Raw genomic sequence first — 16,199 nt, 5'->3', positions numbered from 1 at the left:
GGCCTGTTTTCTCATCAGTAACTAGGGAAGGAGAAGGGCCTGTTTTCTCATCAATAACTAGGGAAGGGGAAGGGCTGAGGTATCACTAAATTGATCACAAACATTTAGCATGTGCTCTGCTGCTGCAGTACAGTTATATCTGACTAAAATTATAAAATGGTGTCAAAAGTGCTTCAAACTCATCAAATATAAGACAGGAGAGATTATTTAACATAAAATAATAATGTTCCTTCAGTTTTGTCTGAGTTTAGTGACTAAAAGTAGCTAACAGCTAACTGTTCTCTCTCATGTCTCTTCATTGACAAGAGCAGCCTATGTGGAGCCGTTGCTATGGATACTCACAGACTCAGAGCCACCATGAGCAGAGTGCATGTAGAGTGAGCTGCACACAGGGAGTGAGTGACAGACAGAGAGGAGCAGCTAATGGATTTACTAATGGAGGAAGTTAATTCTGATTTTGGGTTTTGGGCAGGTCAGGGCCTTAAATTTGGCCCAAGCAATCAGGCCTGTGTAGGGTAGGGCCTGAACGTTGCGTCACGGGCATGGGTATAGGGCCTGTTTTTTACTGATGAGAAAACAGGCCCTTCTCCTTCCCTAGTTACTGATGAGAAAACAGGCCCTACCTGTTTTAGTGATACCTCAGCCCTTCTCCTTCCCTAGTTACTGATGAGAAAACAGGCCCTTCTCCTTCCCTAGTTACTGATGAGAAAACAGGCCCTTCTCCTTCCCTAGTTACTGATGATGAAACAGGCTCTACCTGTTTTAGTGATACCTCAGCCCTTCTCCTTCCCTAGTTACTGATGAGAAAACAGGCCCTTCTCCTCCCCTAGTTACTGATGAGAAAACAGGCCCTTCTCCTTCCCTAGTTACTGATGATGAAACAGGCTCTACCTGTTTTAGTGATACCTCAGCCCTTCTCCTTCCCTAGTTACTGATGAGGAAACAGGCCCTTCTCCTTCCCTAGTTACTGATGAGGAAACAGGCCCTACCTGTTTTAGTGATACCTCAGCCCTTCTCCTTTCCTAGTTATTGATGAGAAAACAGGCCATTCTCCTTCCCTAGTTATTGATGAGAAAACAGGCCCTTCTCCTTCCCTAGTTACTGATGAGGAAACAGGCCCTACCTGTTTTAGTGATACCTCAGCCCTTCTCCTTCCCTAGTTACTGATGAGAAAACAGGCCCTTCTCCTTCCCTAGTTAGTGACAGCCTGACAGAAAAACATAGAATAATTTTTAGTTTGACACTGAAATGACAAAAGGACAACCTCAGTCTGTAGCTTTAGCCAGGCCTGTATACCTCACCTGTTTTCTCATCAGTAACTAGGGAAGGAGAAGGGTCTGTTTTCTCATCAGTAACTAGGGAAGGAGAAGGGCCTGTTTTCTCATCAGTAACTAGGGAAGGAGAAGGGCTGAGGTATCACTAAAACAGGTAGGGCCTGTTTTCTCATCAATAACTAGGGAAGGAGAAGGGCTGAGGTATCACTAAAACAGGTAGGGTCTGTTTCCTCATCAGTAACTAGGGAAGGAGAAGGGCCTGTTTTCTCATCAATAACTAGGGAAGGAGAAGGGCCTGTTTTCTCATCAATACCTAGGAAAGGAGAAGGGCTGAGGTATCACTAAAACAGGTAGGGCCTGTTTCCTCATCAGTAACTAGGGAAGGAGAAGGGCCTGTTTTCTCATCATTAACTAGGGAAGGAGAAGGGCTGAGGTATCACTAAAACAGGTAGGGCCTGTTTCCTCATCAGTAACTAGGGAAGGAGAAGGGCCTGTTTTCTCATCAGTAACTAGGGAAGGAGAAGGGCTGAGGTATCACTAAAACAGGTAGAGCCTGTTTCATCATCAGTAACTAGGGAAGGAGAAGGGCCTGTTTTCTCATCAGTAACTAGGGAAGGAGAAGGGCCTGTTTTCTCATCAGTAACTAGGGAAGGAGAAGGGCCTGTTTTCTCATCAGTAACTAGGGAAGGAGAAGGGCTGAGGTATCACTAAAACAGGTAGGGCCTGTTTTCTCATCAGTAACTAGGGAAGGAGAAGGGCCTGTTTTCTCATCAGTAACTAGGGAAGGAGAAGGGCCTGTTTTCTCATCAGTAACTAGGGAAGGAGAAGGGCCTGTTTTCTCATCAGTAACTAGGGAAGGAGAAGGGCTGAGGTATCACTAAAACAGGTAGGGCCTGTTTTCTCATCAGTAACTAGGGAAGGAGAAGGGCCTGTTTTCTCATCAGTAACTAGGGAAGGAGAAGGGCTGAGGTATCACTAAAACAGGTAGGGCCTGTTTTCTCATCAGTAACTAGGGAAGGAGAAGGGCCTGTTTTCTCATCAGTAACTAGGGAAGGAGAAGGGCTGAGGTATCACTAAAACAGGTAGGGCCTGTTTTCTCATCAGTAACTAGGGAAGGAGAAGGGCCTGTTTTCTCATCAGTAACTAGGGAAGGAGAAGGGCCTGTTTTCTCATCAGTAACTAGGGAAGGAGAAGGGCTGAGGTATCACTAAAACAGGTAGGGCCTGTTTTCTCATCAGTAACTAGGGAAGGAGAAGGGCTGAGGTATCACTAAAACAGGTAGGGCCTGTTTCCTCATCAATAACTAGGGAAGGAGAAGGGCCTGTTTTCTCATCAGTAACTAGGGAAGGAGAAGGGCTGAGGTATCACTAAAACAGGTAGGGCCTGTTTTCTCATCAATAACTAGGGAAGGAGAAGGGCTGAGGTATCACTAAAACAGGAAGGGCCTGCTTTCTCATCAGTAACTAGGGAAGGAGAGGGGCCTGTTTTCTCATCAATAACTAGGGAAGGAGAAGGGCTGAGGTATCACTAAATTGATCACAAACATTTAGCATGTGCTCTGCTGCTGCAGTACAGTTATATCTGACTAAAATTATAAAATGGTGTCAAAAGTGCTTCAAACTCATCAAATATAAGACAGGAGAGATTATTTAACATAAAATAATAATGTTCCTTCAGTTTTGTCTGAGTTTAGTGACTAAAAGTAGCTAACAGCTAACTGTTCTCTCTCATGTCTCTTCATTGACAAGAGCAGCCTATGTGGAGCCGTTGCTATGGATACTCACAGACTCAGAGCCACCATGAGCAGAGTGCATGTAGAGTGAGCTGCACACAGGGAGTGAGTGACAGACAGAGAGGAGCAGCTAATGGATTTACTAATGGAGGAAGTTAATTCTGATTTTGGGTTTTGGGCAGGTCAGGGCCTTAAATTTGGCCCAAGCAATCAGGCCTGTGTAGGGTAGGGCCTGAACGTAGCGTCGCGGGCATGGGTAGGGCTTGGGCTTAAAATTCAGACCTGTGCAGTGCTCTACAACTACTTGAGAGAATGGAGAAATTGGTTGAAAGATAGAGAGCACAGTGTTGTGTTGTGTTGGTGAGAGTGTGCATGCATGTAAAGGTACATTGGTGTGTGTGCTGACCTTGCTTGGAGCCCACTCGGTCACTGCTGGGCCCTGTGTTGGGCGTATACTTGGTGTCTCTGGTGGCGGCACTGTGTCGGGTCCAGTCAAAGTCATCCCTCTTGTCCTGGGTGAACATACACACGGCCTCGTCCTCAAAGCTGCACTGGAACTCTCCTGATGGGGAGGACACACAGAGAAGACATAAGAATTCAATTATTATTCTACCTTTATTTCAACAAAGAACAGACTGAGACCAAGGTCTCTTTTACAGCTGGGCCCTGCATTATACATGTTTACACATACAGTTCAGGTACAATGATTAAGAAACTACACTAAACCATCACAGATAACACAAAAAATACCAGCAGATTACATTTACACACAGGTTATTCCCCTAACAGGTTATTCCCCTAACAGGTTATTCCCCTAACAGGTTATTCCCCTAACCGGTTATTCCCCAAACAGGTTATTCCACTAACAGGTTATTCCCCTAACAGGTTATTCCCCTAACAGGTTATTCCCCAAACAGGTTATTCCACTAACAGGTTATTCCTCTAACAGGTTATTCCTCTAACAGGTTATTCCCCTAACAGGTTATTCCTCTAACAGGTTATTCCTCTAACAGGTTATTCCCCTAACAGCACAAGAACTTGCATTACCCGAAACAGTTACAAGCAATAGAAAAATACAAATCCTCCAATAAATGTTTAATGGGCAACAGGGGGACAAGAGTCTCAAGTTTAAGTTTAGTCTGCAGGCTATTCCATAGGCAAGGAGCATAACAGGAAAAGGCAGCCATACCAAACTCTGTGGAAATCGCATGGGCCTCAAGTGTATTCCATGTTTGAGACCTGGTTTTAGAAATTATAATTATAATGTTGATGAGTGTTGATAAATCAGAAGGTAGTTTATTCAGAAGTGCTTTATAGACAAACACGAGAGCATGTTGTTCTCGTCTCATGGACAGCGAAGTCCAACCCACATTTTGATATAAAACACAGTGGTGAGTTCTGTAGCAGTCACCCGTAATAAACATAACTGCGCAATGATAAGTAGCATCCAGCAGTTTAAGTGTTGATGCCGTAGCATGCATGTAAATAATATCCACATAATCTAGAACAGAAATAAAAGTAGCTTGCACAATTTGTCTTCTTTGTAGAAGACAAACATGTCCTGTTTCTATAGAGGAAGCCTAGCTTGATTTTTAGCCGTGTACGAAGTTCGTCAACAGCATTTTAAAAGACAGTTTATCAGCCAACCATATCCCTAAGTATTTATATGCAGAGACCTGATTAATTCGAGAGCCATCTAAGCTCGTAAGTGCAAGTGTATTTTCAACCAACTTTTTGAACCTATTAAAAATTATAAAATGTGTTTTCTTTTAATTTAAAACAAGTTTCAGCTGTATAAAAGACCCTTGTAATATCTTAAAATCTGTCTCCAATTGTGATAATGCTTGGTCAGCCGTTGAGTCGATAGAGTACATGACAGTGTCATCAGCATATAAATGAATTTTACACTTTCTTATCTCATCACCGATATTGTTTATGTAGAGAGTGAACAGTAATGGACCAAGTATAGAACCTTGTGGGACCCCTTTAACCAACTCCAATGGCTCCGACTGGATGCCGTCAACTCTAACAGCCTGACTTCTATCCTTAGTCCTATTAACGACAGCTTACCAAAAGGTATTGCATGGTCTACAGTGTCAAAAGCTTTAGACAAATCTATGAACAAGGCGGCACAGTACTTTCTATTATCTAGGGCATTAGTAATATAATTTACAACACGTACAGTGGCCGTAGTGGTACTGTGTTTAGGTCTGAAGCCAGATTGATTTCTAGAAAGAGTATTGTTAACAGTTAAAAAAGATTGTAGTTGCCTATTCACCAATGACTCTAGAATTTTAGCCAAACAGGAGAGCTTAGAGATGGGCCGATAATTATCCAATTCACTACCATCACCTCCCTTGAGGAGTGGTAAAACAAAAGCTGTTTTCCAAGCTTTAGGAATCTTTCCTACCACTAATGTTTGATTAAAGATATGCGTCACTACACCAGCAATGATAGGTGCCGCACACTTGAGTAAATATGGATCCAGATTGTCAGCGCCTAACGATTTCTTAGAATCTATAGCAGATAGTGTGTATAAGACCCAGAGGGGCTGAAACAATAGACCGGTCAGGATCATGTTGGCCATTTTTTCTTTCAAAAAGAAAACCAGCAGAAATAAAGTGCTTATTGAAAACATCCCAAATTTCAGTTCGGTCACTGATGATCCCAGATTCCGATGTAATTTGTTTCAGCAGGGAAGTCGAGGAGTTTCCTGGTCTAAGTGAGTTAACAGTTTTCCAGAATTTAGCGGGATCACCAGCAGACTGTCATAGCAACAAGAAAACACCTAGATGTTGCCTTTTTTATTCTTCCGGTCCATTTATTTCTCAATTTCTCACCTGAAAAGCAGCCAATCAGCTGTTTCACCAGTTTTCCTCGCCAAGGCCCATGCTTGATTCTTTTGCAGGAAAAGGATTTTCAAATCGCAGGAGAACCAAGGATTAGTTCCGATTTTTTACCCTAAGTCGCTTTAACGGGGCGTATTTATCAGCCATGAAAGTAAAACATTAATGAAAAGAAAGAGAATGCTAAAACTGGGTCCATTATGCAGTTTATGTATAAAAGCTCTGAGTAATAAAGGTCATAGATAAAGGCTTGCTCTGAGAAGTGTTTATAGTTTCTCTTTAGAATTATACGGGAGTCACTGATTTGCAAATAACCCACAAGATATATATTTGTGAAGTGTATTTGTTAAGAAAAGGCCTATTAATGTAGATGTTTTGGGGGTATTTTGGATTAAGACGGGTAGGTATAGTTATTAGTTGAGTAAGATTTAGTTTGTCTTTTAATTTAAACGATGCTAGCATCAGCCAGTCCAAAATCAAATTTTGATTTGTCACATCAGCCCCGAATACAACAGGTAGACCATACAGTGAAATGCTTACCTACAAGCCCGTAACCAACAACACTTTAAGAAGTTTTAAGAAAAAAAGTGTTACGTAAAAAATAGATAAGTAAAAAAAAAATGAAAATAAAAGTAACAAATAATGAAACAGAAGCAGTAAAATAACAATAGAGAGGCTATATACAGGGGGTACTGGTACAGAGTCAATGTGGAGGCTATATACAGGGGGTATCGGTACAGAGTCAATGTGGAGGCTATATACAGGGGGTACTGGTACAGAGTCAATGTGGAGGCTATATACAGGGGGTATCGGTACAGAGTCAATGTGGAGACTATATACAGGGGGTACCGGTACAGAGTCAATGTGGAGGCTATATACAGGGGGTACTGGTACAGAGTCAATGTGGAGACTATATACAGGGGGTACTGGTACAGAGTCAATGTGGAGGCTATATACAGGGGGTATCGGTACAGAGTCAATGTGGAGGCTATATACAGGGGGTACCAGTACAGAGTCAATGTGGAGGCTATATACAGGGGGTACCAGTACAGAGTCAATGTGGAGGCTATATACAGGGGGTATCGGTACAGAGTCAATGTGGAGGCTATATACAGGGGGTACCAGTACAGAGTCAATGTGGAGGCTATATACAGGGGGTATCGGTACAGAGTCAATGTGGAGGCTATATACAGGGGGTATCGGTACAGAGTCAATGTGGAGGCTATATACAGGGGGTATCGGTACAGAGTCAATGTGGAGGCTATATACAGGGGGTACCAGTACAGAGTCAATGTGGAGGCTATATACAGAGGATACCGGTACAGAGTCAATGTGGAGGCTATATACAGAGGATACCGGTACAGAGTCAATGTGGAGGCTATATACAGGGGGTATCGGTACAGAGTCAATGTGGAGGCTATATACAGAGGATACCGGTACAGAGTCAATGTGGAGGCTATATACAGAGGATACCGGTACAGAGTCAATGTGGAGGCTATATACAGGGGGTATCGGTACAGAGTCAATGTGGAGGCTATATACAGAGGATACCGGTACAGAGTCAATGTGGAGGCTATATACAGGGGGTATCGGTACAGAGTCAATGTGGAGGCTATATACAGGGGGTATCGGTACAGAGTCAATGTGGAGGCTATATACAGGGGGTATCGGTACAGAGTCAATGTGGAGGCTATATACAGGGGTACTGGTACAGAGTCAATGTGGAGGCTATATACAGGGGTATCGGTACAGAGTCAATGTGGAGGCTATATACAGGGGGTATCGGTACAGAGTCAATGTGGAGGCTATATACAGGGGGTATCGGTACAGAGTCAATGTGGAGGCTATATACAGGGGGTATCGGTACAGAGTCAATGTGGAGGCTATATACAGGGGGTATCGGTACAGAGTCAATGTGGAGGCTATATACAGGGGGTATCGGTACAGAGTCAATGTGGAGGCTATATACAGAGGATACCGGTACAGAGTCAATGTGGAGGCTATATACAGGGGGTATCGGTACAGAGTCAATGTGGAGGCTATATACAGGGGGTACTGGTACAGAGTCAATGTGGAGGCTATATACAGAGGATACCGGTACAGAGTCAATGTGGAGGCTATATACAGAGGATACCGGTACAGAGTCAATGTGGAGGCTATATACAGAGGATACCGGTACAGAGTCAATGTGGAGGCTATATACAGAGGATACCGGTACAGAGTCAATGTGGAGGCTATATACAGAGGATACCGGTACAGAGTCAATGTGGAGGCTATATACAGAGGATACCGGTACAGAGTCAATGTGGAGGCTATATACAGGGGGTACCGGTACAGAGTCAATGTGGAGGCTATATACAGGGGGTACCGGTACAGAGTCAATGTGGAGGCTATATACAGAGGATACCGGTACAGAGTCAATGTGGAGGCTATATACAGGGGGAACCGGTACAGAGTCAATGTGGAGGCTATATACAGAGGATACCGGTACAGAGTCAATGTGGAGGCTATATACAGAGGATACCGGTACAGAGTCAATGTGGAGGCTATATACAGAGGATACCGGTACAGAGTCAATGTGGAGGCTATATACAGAGGATACCGGTACAGAGTCAATGTGCGGGGCCACCGGTTAGTCCAGGTAATTGAGGTAATATGTACATGTAGGTAGAGTTAAGGTGACTATGCATAGATAATAAACATAGAGTAGTAGCAGTGTAAAAGAGGGGTCTTGGTAGCCCTTTGATTAGCTGTTCAGGAGTCTTATAGCTTAGATACTACTGAGATAGACTTTATGTATTTTCAAACATCTTATTGACGATTATGAAATGTGCTCATATGTTATTATGAACACGGTATTAATAGGAAATATTTCATTTTTGACATTATTAAGGACCTGTGTATTGCGATGGATAATTCATATGAATAAACTGTGTATACCATAAAAAATGGTGTGTAACATAAAAACCCTACCTTTTATTCATCTCTGGCCATTGCTAATTAAAACATTATGGTTGGCCCAACATTATGGGTTAGGGAGTCCATTTCATAGGACTGATACTTACTCAAGTGAGGGTTGACTGGAGCTGAAAGAGAAAACAAAAGACACTTGAATCATTTAGGAGTTCAAACTTATGAAAGGAATGCCTGCGTCTAAGATTTCATCTCTACTCTGTATAAAAGAGCCGTGGGGAAATCTAAAAAGGAAGAACTACTTTGTTTGTCCCTGCAGTCTAATTTGAGGCGGAGTACTAGGGAGTAGTGAGGCCATGCCATCAACCCCTCTTATCATCCGGAGGGAGAGAGGGTTAGGGTTAGGTTACTCCGGAGAGAGAGAGGGCTTATGGGCTGCAGAGGGCTAATGGAAGAGAGGAAGCACAAGACTCAGTTAAACTATACAGACCTGCATCTTTCTTAATTTAATTCACCACCTTCCCTATCTGTGCTCGCCAGGAACTGTGGCTGAGTCCTTTCCTAATCCCAATGAGGGCAGAACTGTATGCTGGGTAGAGATTTTCAAACAATTTGCAGTGGAGATAGCTGACGTGAAATGTATCCCAATTTCAACCAATAAACTTCCAGAGCCTAACCTGTATAGAGAGTATTCTTCAAGCAAAGTAGGAGTTTGGGAGATGTATTCAGGCTGTAAATTTCACGGTGAGATGTTTGAACTAGAGTAAACCGTGTGTTCCATTTGATGGTGTAACAGATCAGCCCGGTCCAACAAAGGTGCAGCCAGAGACATCCGTCCCATTGGCTAACGATAAATGGTCAGATATGAACAGAATGCAAATGAAAAAAAATATCAGAAAACACAACAACAGCAGATGTTTAAGACAAAAGGCTCTATTATCGATTATATATATTATTATTATTATACTCTATTATCGAAGAGAGATCTGTCAAAAAAATGTAAATGCAGAGAAATGATCCCATTTAGCAATTGTATAGAGAACCACCAATTGATTCATTGATGATTCAATTGAGGATTAAAATCTGAAAATGCCTGCGACTGCATCAAATTATTGTAATTTGGGAAACTGTATAATACGCAGGAGTGGGCTGGTGGTTTGTGGCGAAACGCATCAGATGTTCATTATGGGCCTTTTTCTCCATAGTTTCCCCTATTCTGAGCCGCAATTATGCATCGGGAGGTTCCATTTCCCCCACTACTAAACCACCCAGCTGTTCCCAACTTCAGCGAGGAGAAGGAGGTCGTCTTGGTGGAGAGGAGCAGATGCTGCTAGCTTGGAAACACGCTCTGCATTAGTACGGACTCTAATTGATAGGGTCTCTGTGCACTCAGTGCCTAGATAGACCACAAGCACTGCGCAGGCAGGGAAGCAGTAGGCAAGGAGGCACAACATTTAGTAAACATCGTTAAATACACATTCGAATTGCCGCATGTCTCTTTTGCTCGTTGTGTACGGTAGCGTGCATATCTGGAGGACTTAGTTGTACGGACACACGTTTTCCTAAGCCTACATCAGAAAAGGTATTTACATGTTATCGTACATTCTCCTTTTCTCCCGTAGGCGTCACTTCGGTAATATCCTTGTTTTCTTTCTCAAAAAGCTGCCGTACAATATTTATGGAGAAGAGAACACGATTCTTGAGACCAAAGTTGCACATAGAAAAATATACTGTAACTAACTCTTAACACCAACATGAAACCCAATCCAGTGTGTCAAACTGAAGTGGCTGGCATGTCCTCAGCCACAGCTGTTATCCAGAGGACAGTTTTACGCCGTGCCACTGCTCGTTAGAATCAGCAAGTGCACTGCTAGTATTTAAAAGGCTTGGGCGGCATACCGTATTCCCGGGGTATGTAGATACACACAGGTATTAAGTGTAACCAAAAATTCTTCAAGGCACTCAGATGTCAAACAGGAGTGATTATACACTATCATGATTCTGGTTTATGAAATGAACAAATACACACACAAAAAATGATGTTGTCTGAGGTAACTTGGAGATATCTTTGGCAATCTTGACACAACTCATGCAGAGGGAGATGACACGTTTCAGGTCACAGATAGATTTGGAGGAATTATCAGTTGTCCGATACATTATTTATATACAATGTTGTATCACTGGGGGATTAAAATACATATGTAAATATTTGAGGTGACGGTGTCATTTTACGTGAATGTGCAGTGTGCGTCTGGGTGTGTATGTTGTGAGTGTTTGGGGTTGGCTGTGTGTGTGTGTGTGTGTGTGTGTGTGTGTGTGTGATTGAGTGTTGAGCATCTCTTTTATTGTATAATATGAGACCACTGAGCAATTAACATTTGAGAACAAGTGTTATCTTTTACCACACACAGTTGAAGTCAGAAGTTTACATACACCTTAGCCAAATACATTTAAACGCAGTTTTTCACAATTCCTGACATTTAATCCTAGTAAAAAGTCTTAGATCAGTTAGGATCACCACTTTATTTTAAGAATGTGAAATGTCAGAATAATAGTACAGAAAATGATTTATTTCAACTTTTATTTCTTTCATCACATTCCCAGTGGGTCAGAAGTTTACATACACTCAATTAGTATTTGGTAGCATTGCCTTGAAATTGTTTAACTTGGGTCAAACATTTCGGGTAGCCTTCCACAAGCTTCCTACAGTAAATTGGGTGAATTTTGGCCCATTCCTCCTGACAGAGCTGATGTAACTGAGTCAGGTAGGTAGGCCTCCTTGCTTGCACACGCTTTTTCAGTTCTGCCCACAAATTTTCTATAGAAATGAGATCAGGGCTTTGTGATGGCCACTCCAATATCTTGACTTTGTTGTCCTTAAGCCATTTTGCCAAAACTTTGGAATTATGCTTTGGGTCATTGTCCATTTGGATGACCTATTTGCGACCAAGGTTTAACTGATGTCTTGAGATGTTGCTTCAATATATCCACATAATTTTCCTACCTCATGATGCCATCTATTTTGTGAAGTTCACCAGTCCCTCCTGCTGCAAAGTTCACCCACAACATGATGCTGCCACCCCCGTGCTTCACGGTTGGGATGGTGTTCTTCGGCTTGCAAGCCTCCCCTTTTTTCCTCCAAACATAACGATGGTCATTATGGCCAAACTGTTCTATTTTTGTTTCATCAGACCAGAGGACATTTCCCCAAAAAGTATGATCTTTGTCCCCATGTGCAGTTGCAAACCGTAGTCTGGCTTTTTTATGGCAGTTTTGGAGCAGTGGCTTCTTCCTTGCTGAGTGGCCTTTCAGGTTATGTCGACATAGGACTCGTTATACTGTGGATATAGATACTTTTGTACCTGTTTACTCCAGCATCTTCACAAGGTCCTTTGCTGTTGTTCTGGGATTGATTTACACTTTTCGCACCAAAGTATGTTCATCTCTTGGAGACAGAATGCGCCTCCTTCCTGAGCGGTATGACGGCTGCGTGGTCCCATGGTGTTTATACTTACTATTGTTTGTACAGAAGAACGTGGTACCTTCAGGTATTTGGAAATTGCTCCCAAGGATGAACCAGCTTGTGGAGGTCTACAATTGATTTCTGCAGTCTTGGTTGATTTCTTTTGATTTTCCCATGATATCAAGCGAAGAGGCACTGAGTTTGAAGGTAGACCTTGAAATACATCCACAGGTACACCTCCAATTGACTCAAATGATGTCAATTAGCCTATCGGAAGCTTCTAAAGCCATGACATCATTTTCTGGAATTTTTCAAGCTGTTTAAAGGCACAGTCAACTTAGTGTATGTAAACTCCTGACCCACTGGAATTGTGATACAGTGAATTACAAGTGAAATAATCTGTCTGTAAACAATTGTTGGATAACTGACTCGTGTCAGGTACAAATCAGATGTCCTAACCGACTTGCCAAAACTATAGTTTGTTAACAAGAGATTGTGTGTTTGTGAACTTCCGACTAACTGTATTTTTACCACATTGTCCTCAGTGATTGTATAAATTGTAATTAGAGAGTTTAATAAAGCCTAAATACCACCATAACATGGATACAGCATAAGCTCAAATTCCAGGCCTGTGGGCCACAAATAGGCCTAATGTGGCACGAGGGCAGGAAGTTTCAGACCTCCGACATGGAATATATAGAATACTCCTAAAAACAAGATATTAGGCGGAAATCACTCTAGTGCTGCTATTTCCTCATCTCACCTGGGTGCAGAGGAAAACATGATTAGAGAATATAGGCTGGAAGCATCTAATTAGTGCAGAAGGTCAGTGAACTGCTGTGTTTGTTTGCTAGTCAGAGCAGCTCACCACCAGACTGTGTTCTGTTGTGTTTGTATGGGGGGGTGGGGGGGGGGGTTGGCTGGCTGCGTGCGTGCAGACTTCACAGGCTAGGGCTGAGAGCTGACGGTTTGTAGCAGACGTGTATTTCAAAGGCTGGAACTAGAATAGACACAGGCTAGGCTATTCAAGTTTGGAAGAGAGAGGACTCAAAACCTGGACAGTATCGTGTCTTGTGTTGCAGTGCTGCACTACAAGGACTTCCAACTGTGTTGAACCTGAAGCAAAGCTCAGGCTGTAATCCTAATTCTGCAGCCTGTTGAAAGGAGTAGGACCTTTTTTGAACAGGTGTTTGCGGAGGACATTTTCAGTGCCTCTTTTCACTCCCTTCATAAGAAAGTACCAAAAAAAAGGACGGATTGATACAAAAAAAAGTAAATGACAATGAAGGATAAAGAAATAAAATAGACATTAGACAATGATTGTGGAACCTTGTCTACAGAAACACCAGTGGTAACAGACAGGGAATTAAAGTCCACCCCTCCAACTACATACAAATTGCATTTAATTCAAAATCCTTTCCGTTTGTATTCTTAGCCGAAATCCTTGCTGGATGGCTCTTGATACTGTCTGCCGCCTCCCCCTCGGTGACAATGGCACTTTTTGATGACTAAGTTGAGGAGCTGAATGTTTTCTCATGTAATTATGCCTGGATCTCTGAATGTGTAATCGTCACTGGTACAAATTCATCTCTGTCTTTGCTTGACTTCCTCCTTGTAAATAAGAATGCTCTGTCAAATGTACTGACAGTGACCTATCTCATGATTCAGTATTTTCCTAACCAGTAGGGGTCCCTATTACCATATAAATATGTCAACATCTGGGAGGCCCTTACTGTGATACATTACATGATCAAAAGTATGTTGACTTCGAACATCTCATTCCAAAATCATGGGCGTTGAAAATTTAGAATTTGTTCTAAACTGACATGCCTAGTTAAAAATGGTTTGATTAAAAAATGTAAACATTTAAAATATGGAGTTGGTCCCCCCTTTGCTGCCATAACAGCCTCCACTCTTCTGGAAAGGCTTTCCACTACATGTTGGAACATTGCTGCTATAACAGCCTCCACTCTTCTGGGAAGGCTTTCCACTACATGTTGGAACATTGCCGAGGGGACATTCAGCCACAAGAGCATTAGTGAGGTCGGGCACTGATATATTGGGCGATTAGGCCTGGCTCACAGTCTGATTTCAAATACATCCCAAAGGTGTTCGATGGGGTTCAGGTCAGGGCTCTATGCATGCCAGTGAAGTTCTTGCACACCAATTTCGACAAACAATTTCTGCATGGACCTCGCTTTGTGCACGGGGCATTGTCATGATGAAACAGGAAAGGGGCTTCCACATTTTTGTCACAAAGTTGGAAGCACAGAATCATCTAGAATGTCATTAAATGTCGAAGCATTAAGGTTTCCCTTCACTGGAACTAAGGACCATAGCCCAAACCATGATAAAAAGCCCCAGACCAAAATTCCTCCACCACCAAACTTTACAGTGTGCACTATGCATTGGAGCAGGTAGCGTTCTCCTAAATAAAATAACATTTATTTATATAGCCTTTCTTACATCAGCTGATATCTCAAAGTGCTGTACAGAAACCCAGCCTAAAACCCCAAACAGCAAGCAATGTAGGTGTAGAAGCATCCAGATTTGTCTGTCGGACTGCCAGAAAGTGAAGCGTAATTCATCACTCCAGAGAACGCATTTCCACTGCTCCAGAGTCCAATGGTGGTGAGCTTTACACTACTCCAGTCGACATTGCATGCTCTCTTGGCATTGCGCATGGTGATCTTAGGCTTGTGTGCAGCTGCTCGACCATGGGAACCCAATTCATGATGTTCCCGACAAACAGTTCTTGTGCTGACGTTGCTTCCAGAGGCAGTTTGGAACTCAGTAGTGAGTGTTGCAACCGAGGACAGACAAATATTTAACTTATAATTCACTGTATTCCAGCGGGTCAGAAGTTTACATACACTAAGTTGACTGTGCCTTTAAACAGCTTGGAAAATTCCAGAAAATGATGTCATGACTTTAGAAGCTGATAGGCTAATTGACATAATTTGAGTCAATTGGAGGTGTACCTGTGGATGTATTTCAACTCCTACCTTCAAACTCAGTGCCTCTTTGCTTGACATCATGGGAAAATCAAAAGAAATCAACCAAGACTGCAGAAAAAAAATTGTAGACTGGTTCAAAAGTATGGTTCATCCTTGGGAGCAATTTCCAAAAGCCTGAAGGTACCAGGTTCGTCTGTACAAACAATAGTTGCGCAAGTATAAACACCATGGGACCACGCATCCATCATACCGCTCAGGAAGGAGACGCATTCTGTCTCCTAGAGATGAACGTACTTTGGTGCGAAAAGTGCAAATCAATCCCAGAACAACAGCAAAAGACCTTGTGAAGATGCTGGAGGAAACCGGTATAAAAGTATATATCCACAGTAAAACGAGTCCTATATGGACATAACCTGAAAGGCTGCTCAGCAAGGTAGAAGTCACTGCTCTAAAACCGCCATAAAAAAAGCCAGACTACGGTTTGCAACTGCACATGGGGACAAACATCGTACTTTTTGGAGAAATGTCTGATGAAACAACAATAGAACTGTTTTGCTATAATGACCATCGATATGTTTGGAGGACAAAGGGGGAGGCTTGCAAGCCGAAGAACACCATCCCAACCGTGAAGCACGGGGGTGGCAGCATCATGTTGTGGGGGTGCTTTGCTGCAGGAGGGACTGGTGAACTTCACAAAATAGATGGCTTCATGAGGCAGGAAAATTATGTGGATATATTGAAGCAACATCTCAAGACATCAGTTAAAGCTTGGTCGCAAATGGTTCTTCCAAATGGACAATGACCCCAAGCATACTTCCAAAGGTGTGGCAAAATGGCTTAAGGACAACAAAGTCACGATATTGGAGTGGCCATCACAAAGCCCTGACCTCAATCCCATAGAAAATATGTGGGCAGAACTGAAAAAGCATGTGTGAGCAAGGAGACCTACAAACCTGACTCAGTTACACCAGCTCAGTCAGAAGGAACGGACCAAAATTCACCCAACTAATTGTG

The 16,199-nt window shown here is 42.7% G+C and overlaps 1 protein-coding gene across 1 annotated transcript in view; it reads right to left on the bottom strand.

Moving 5' to 3' along the window:
- LOC115146454 (MAM domain-containing glycosylphosphatidylinositol anchor protein 2) overlaps window positions 1-16,199 on the bottom strand; it is a 216,856-nt gene that overhangs the window by 19,386 nt on the left and 181,271 nt on the right. The window contains exons 12-13 of the mRNA XM_029688540.2: window positions 8,918-8,938; window positions 3,413-3,568 (exon numbers count right to left, since the gene is read on the bottom strand). Of these exons, the coding sequence (XP_029544400.1) occupies window positions 3,413-3,568; window positions 8,918-8,938 (177 nt within the window). The remainder of the gene's footprint in view (window positions 1-3,412; window positions 3,569-8,917; window positions 8,939-16,199) is intronic.

This window comes from Oncorhynchus nerka, linkage group LG18, assembly GCF_034236695.1.
Source record: "Oncorhynchus nerka isolate Pitt River linkage group LG18, Oner_Uvic_2.0, whole genome shotgun sequence".
Taxonomy (NCBI): Eukaryota; Metazoa; Chordata; class Actinopteri; order Salmoniformes; family Salmonidae; genus Oncorhynchus; species Oncorhynchus nerka.
This window is presented reverse-complemented; position numbering and strand designations above follow the sequence as displayed.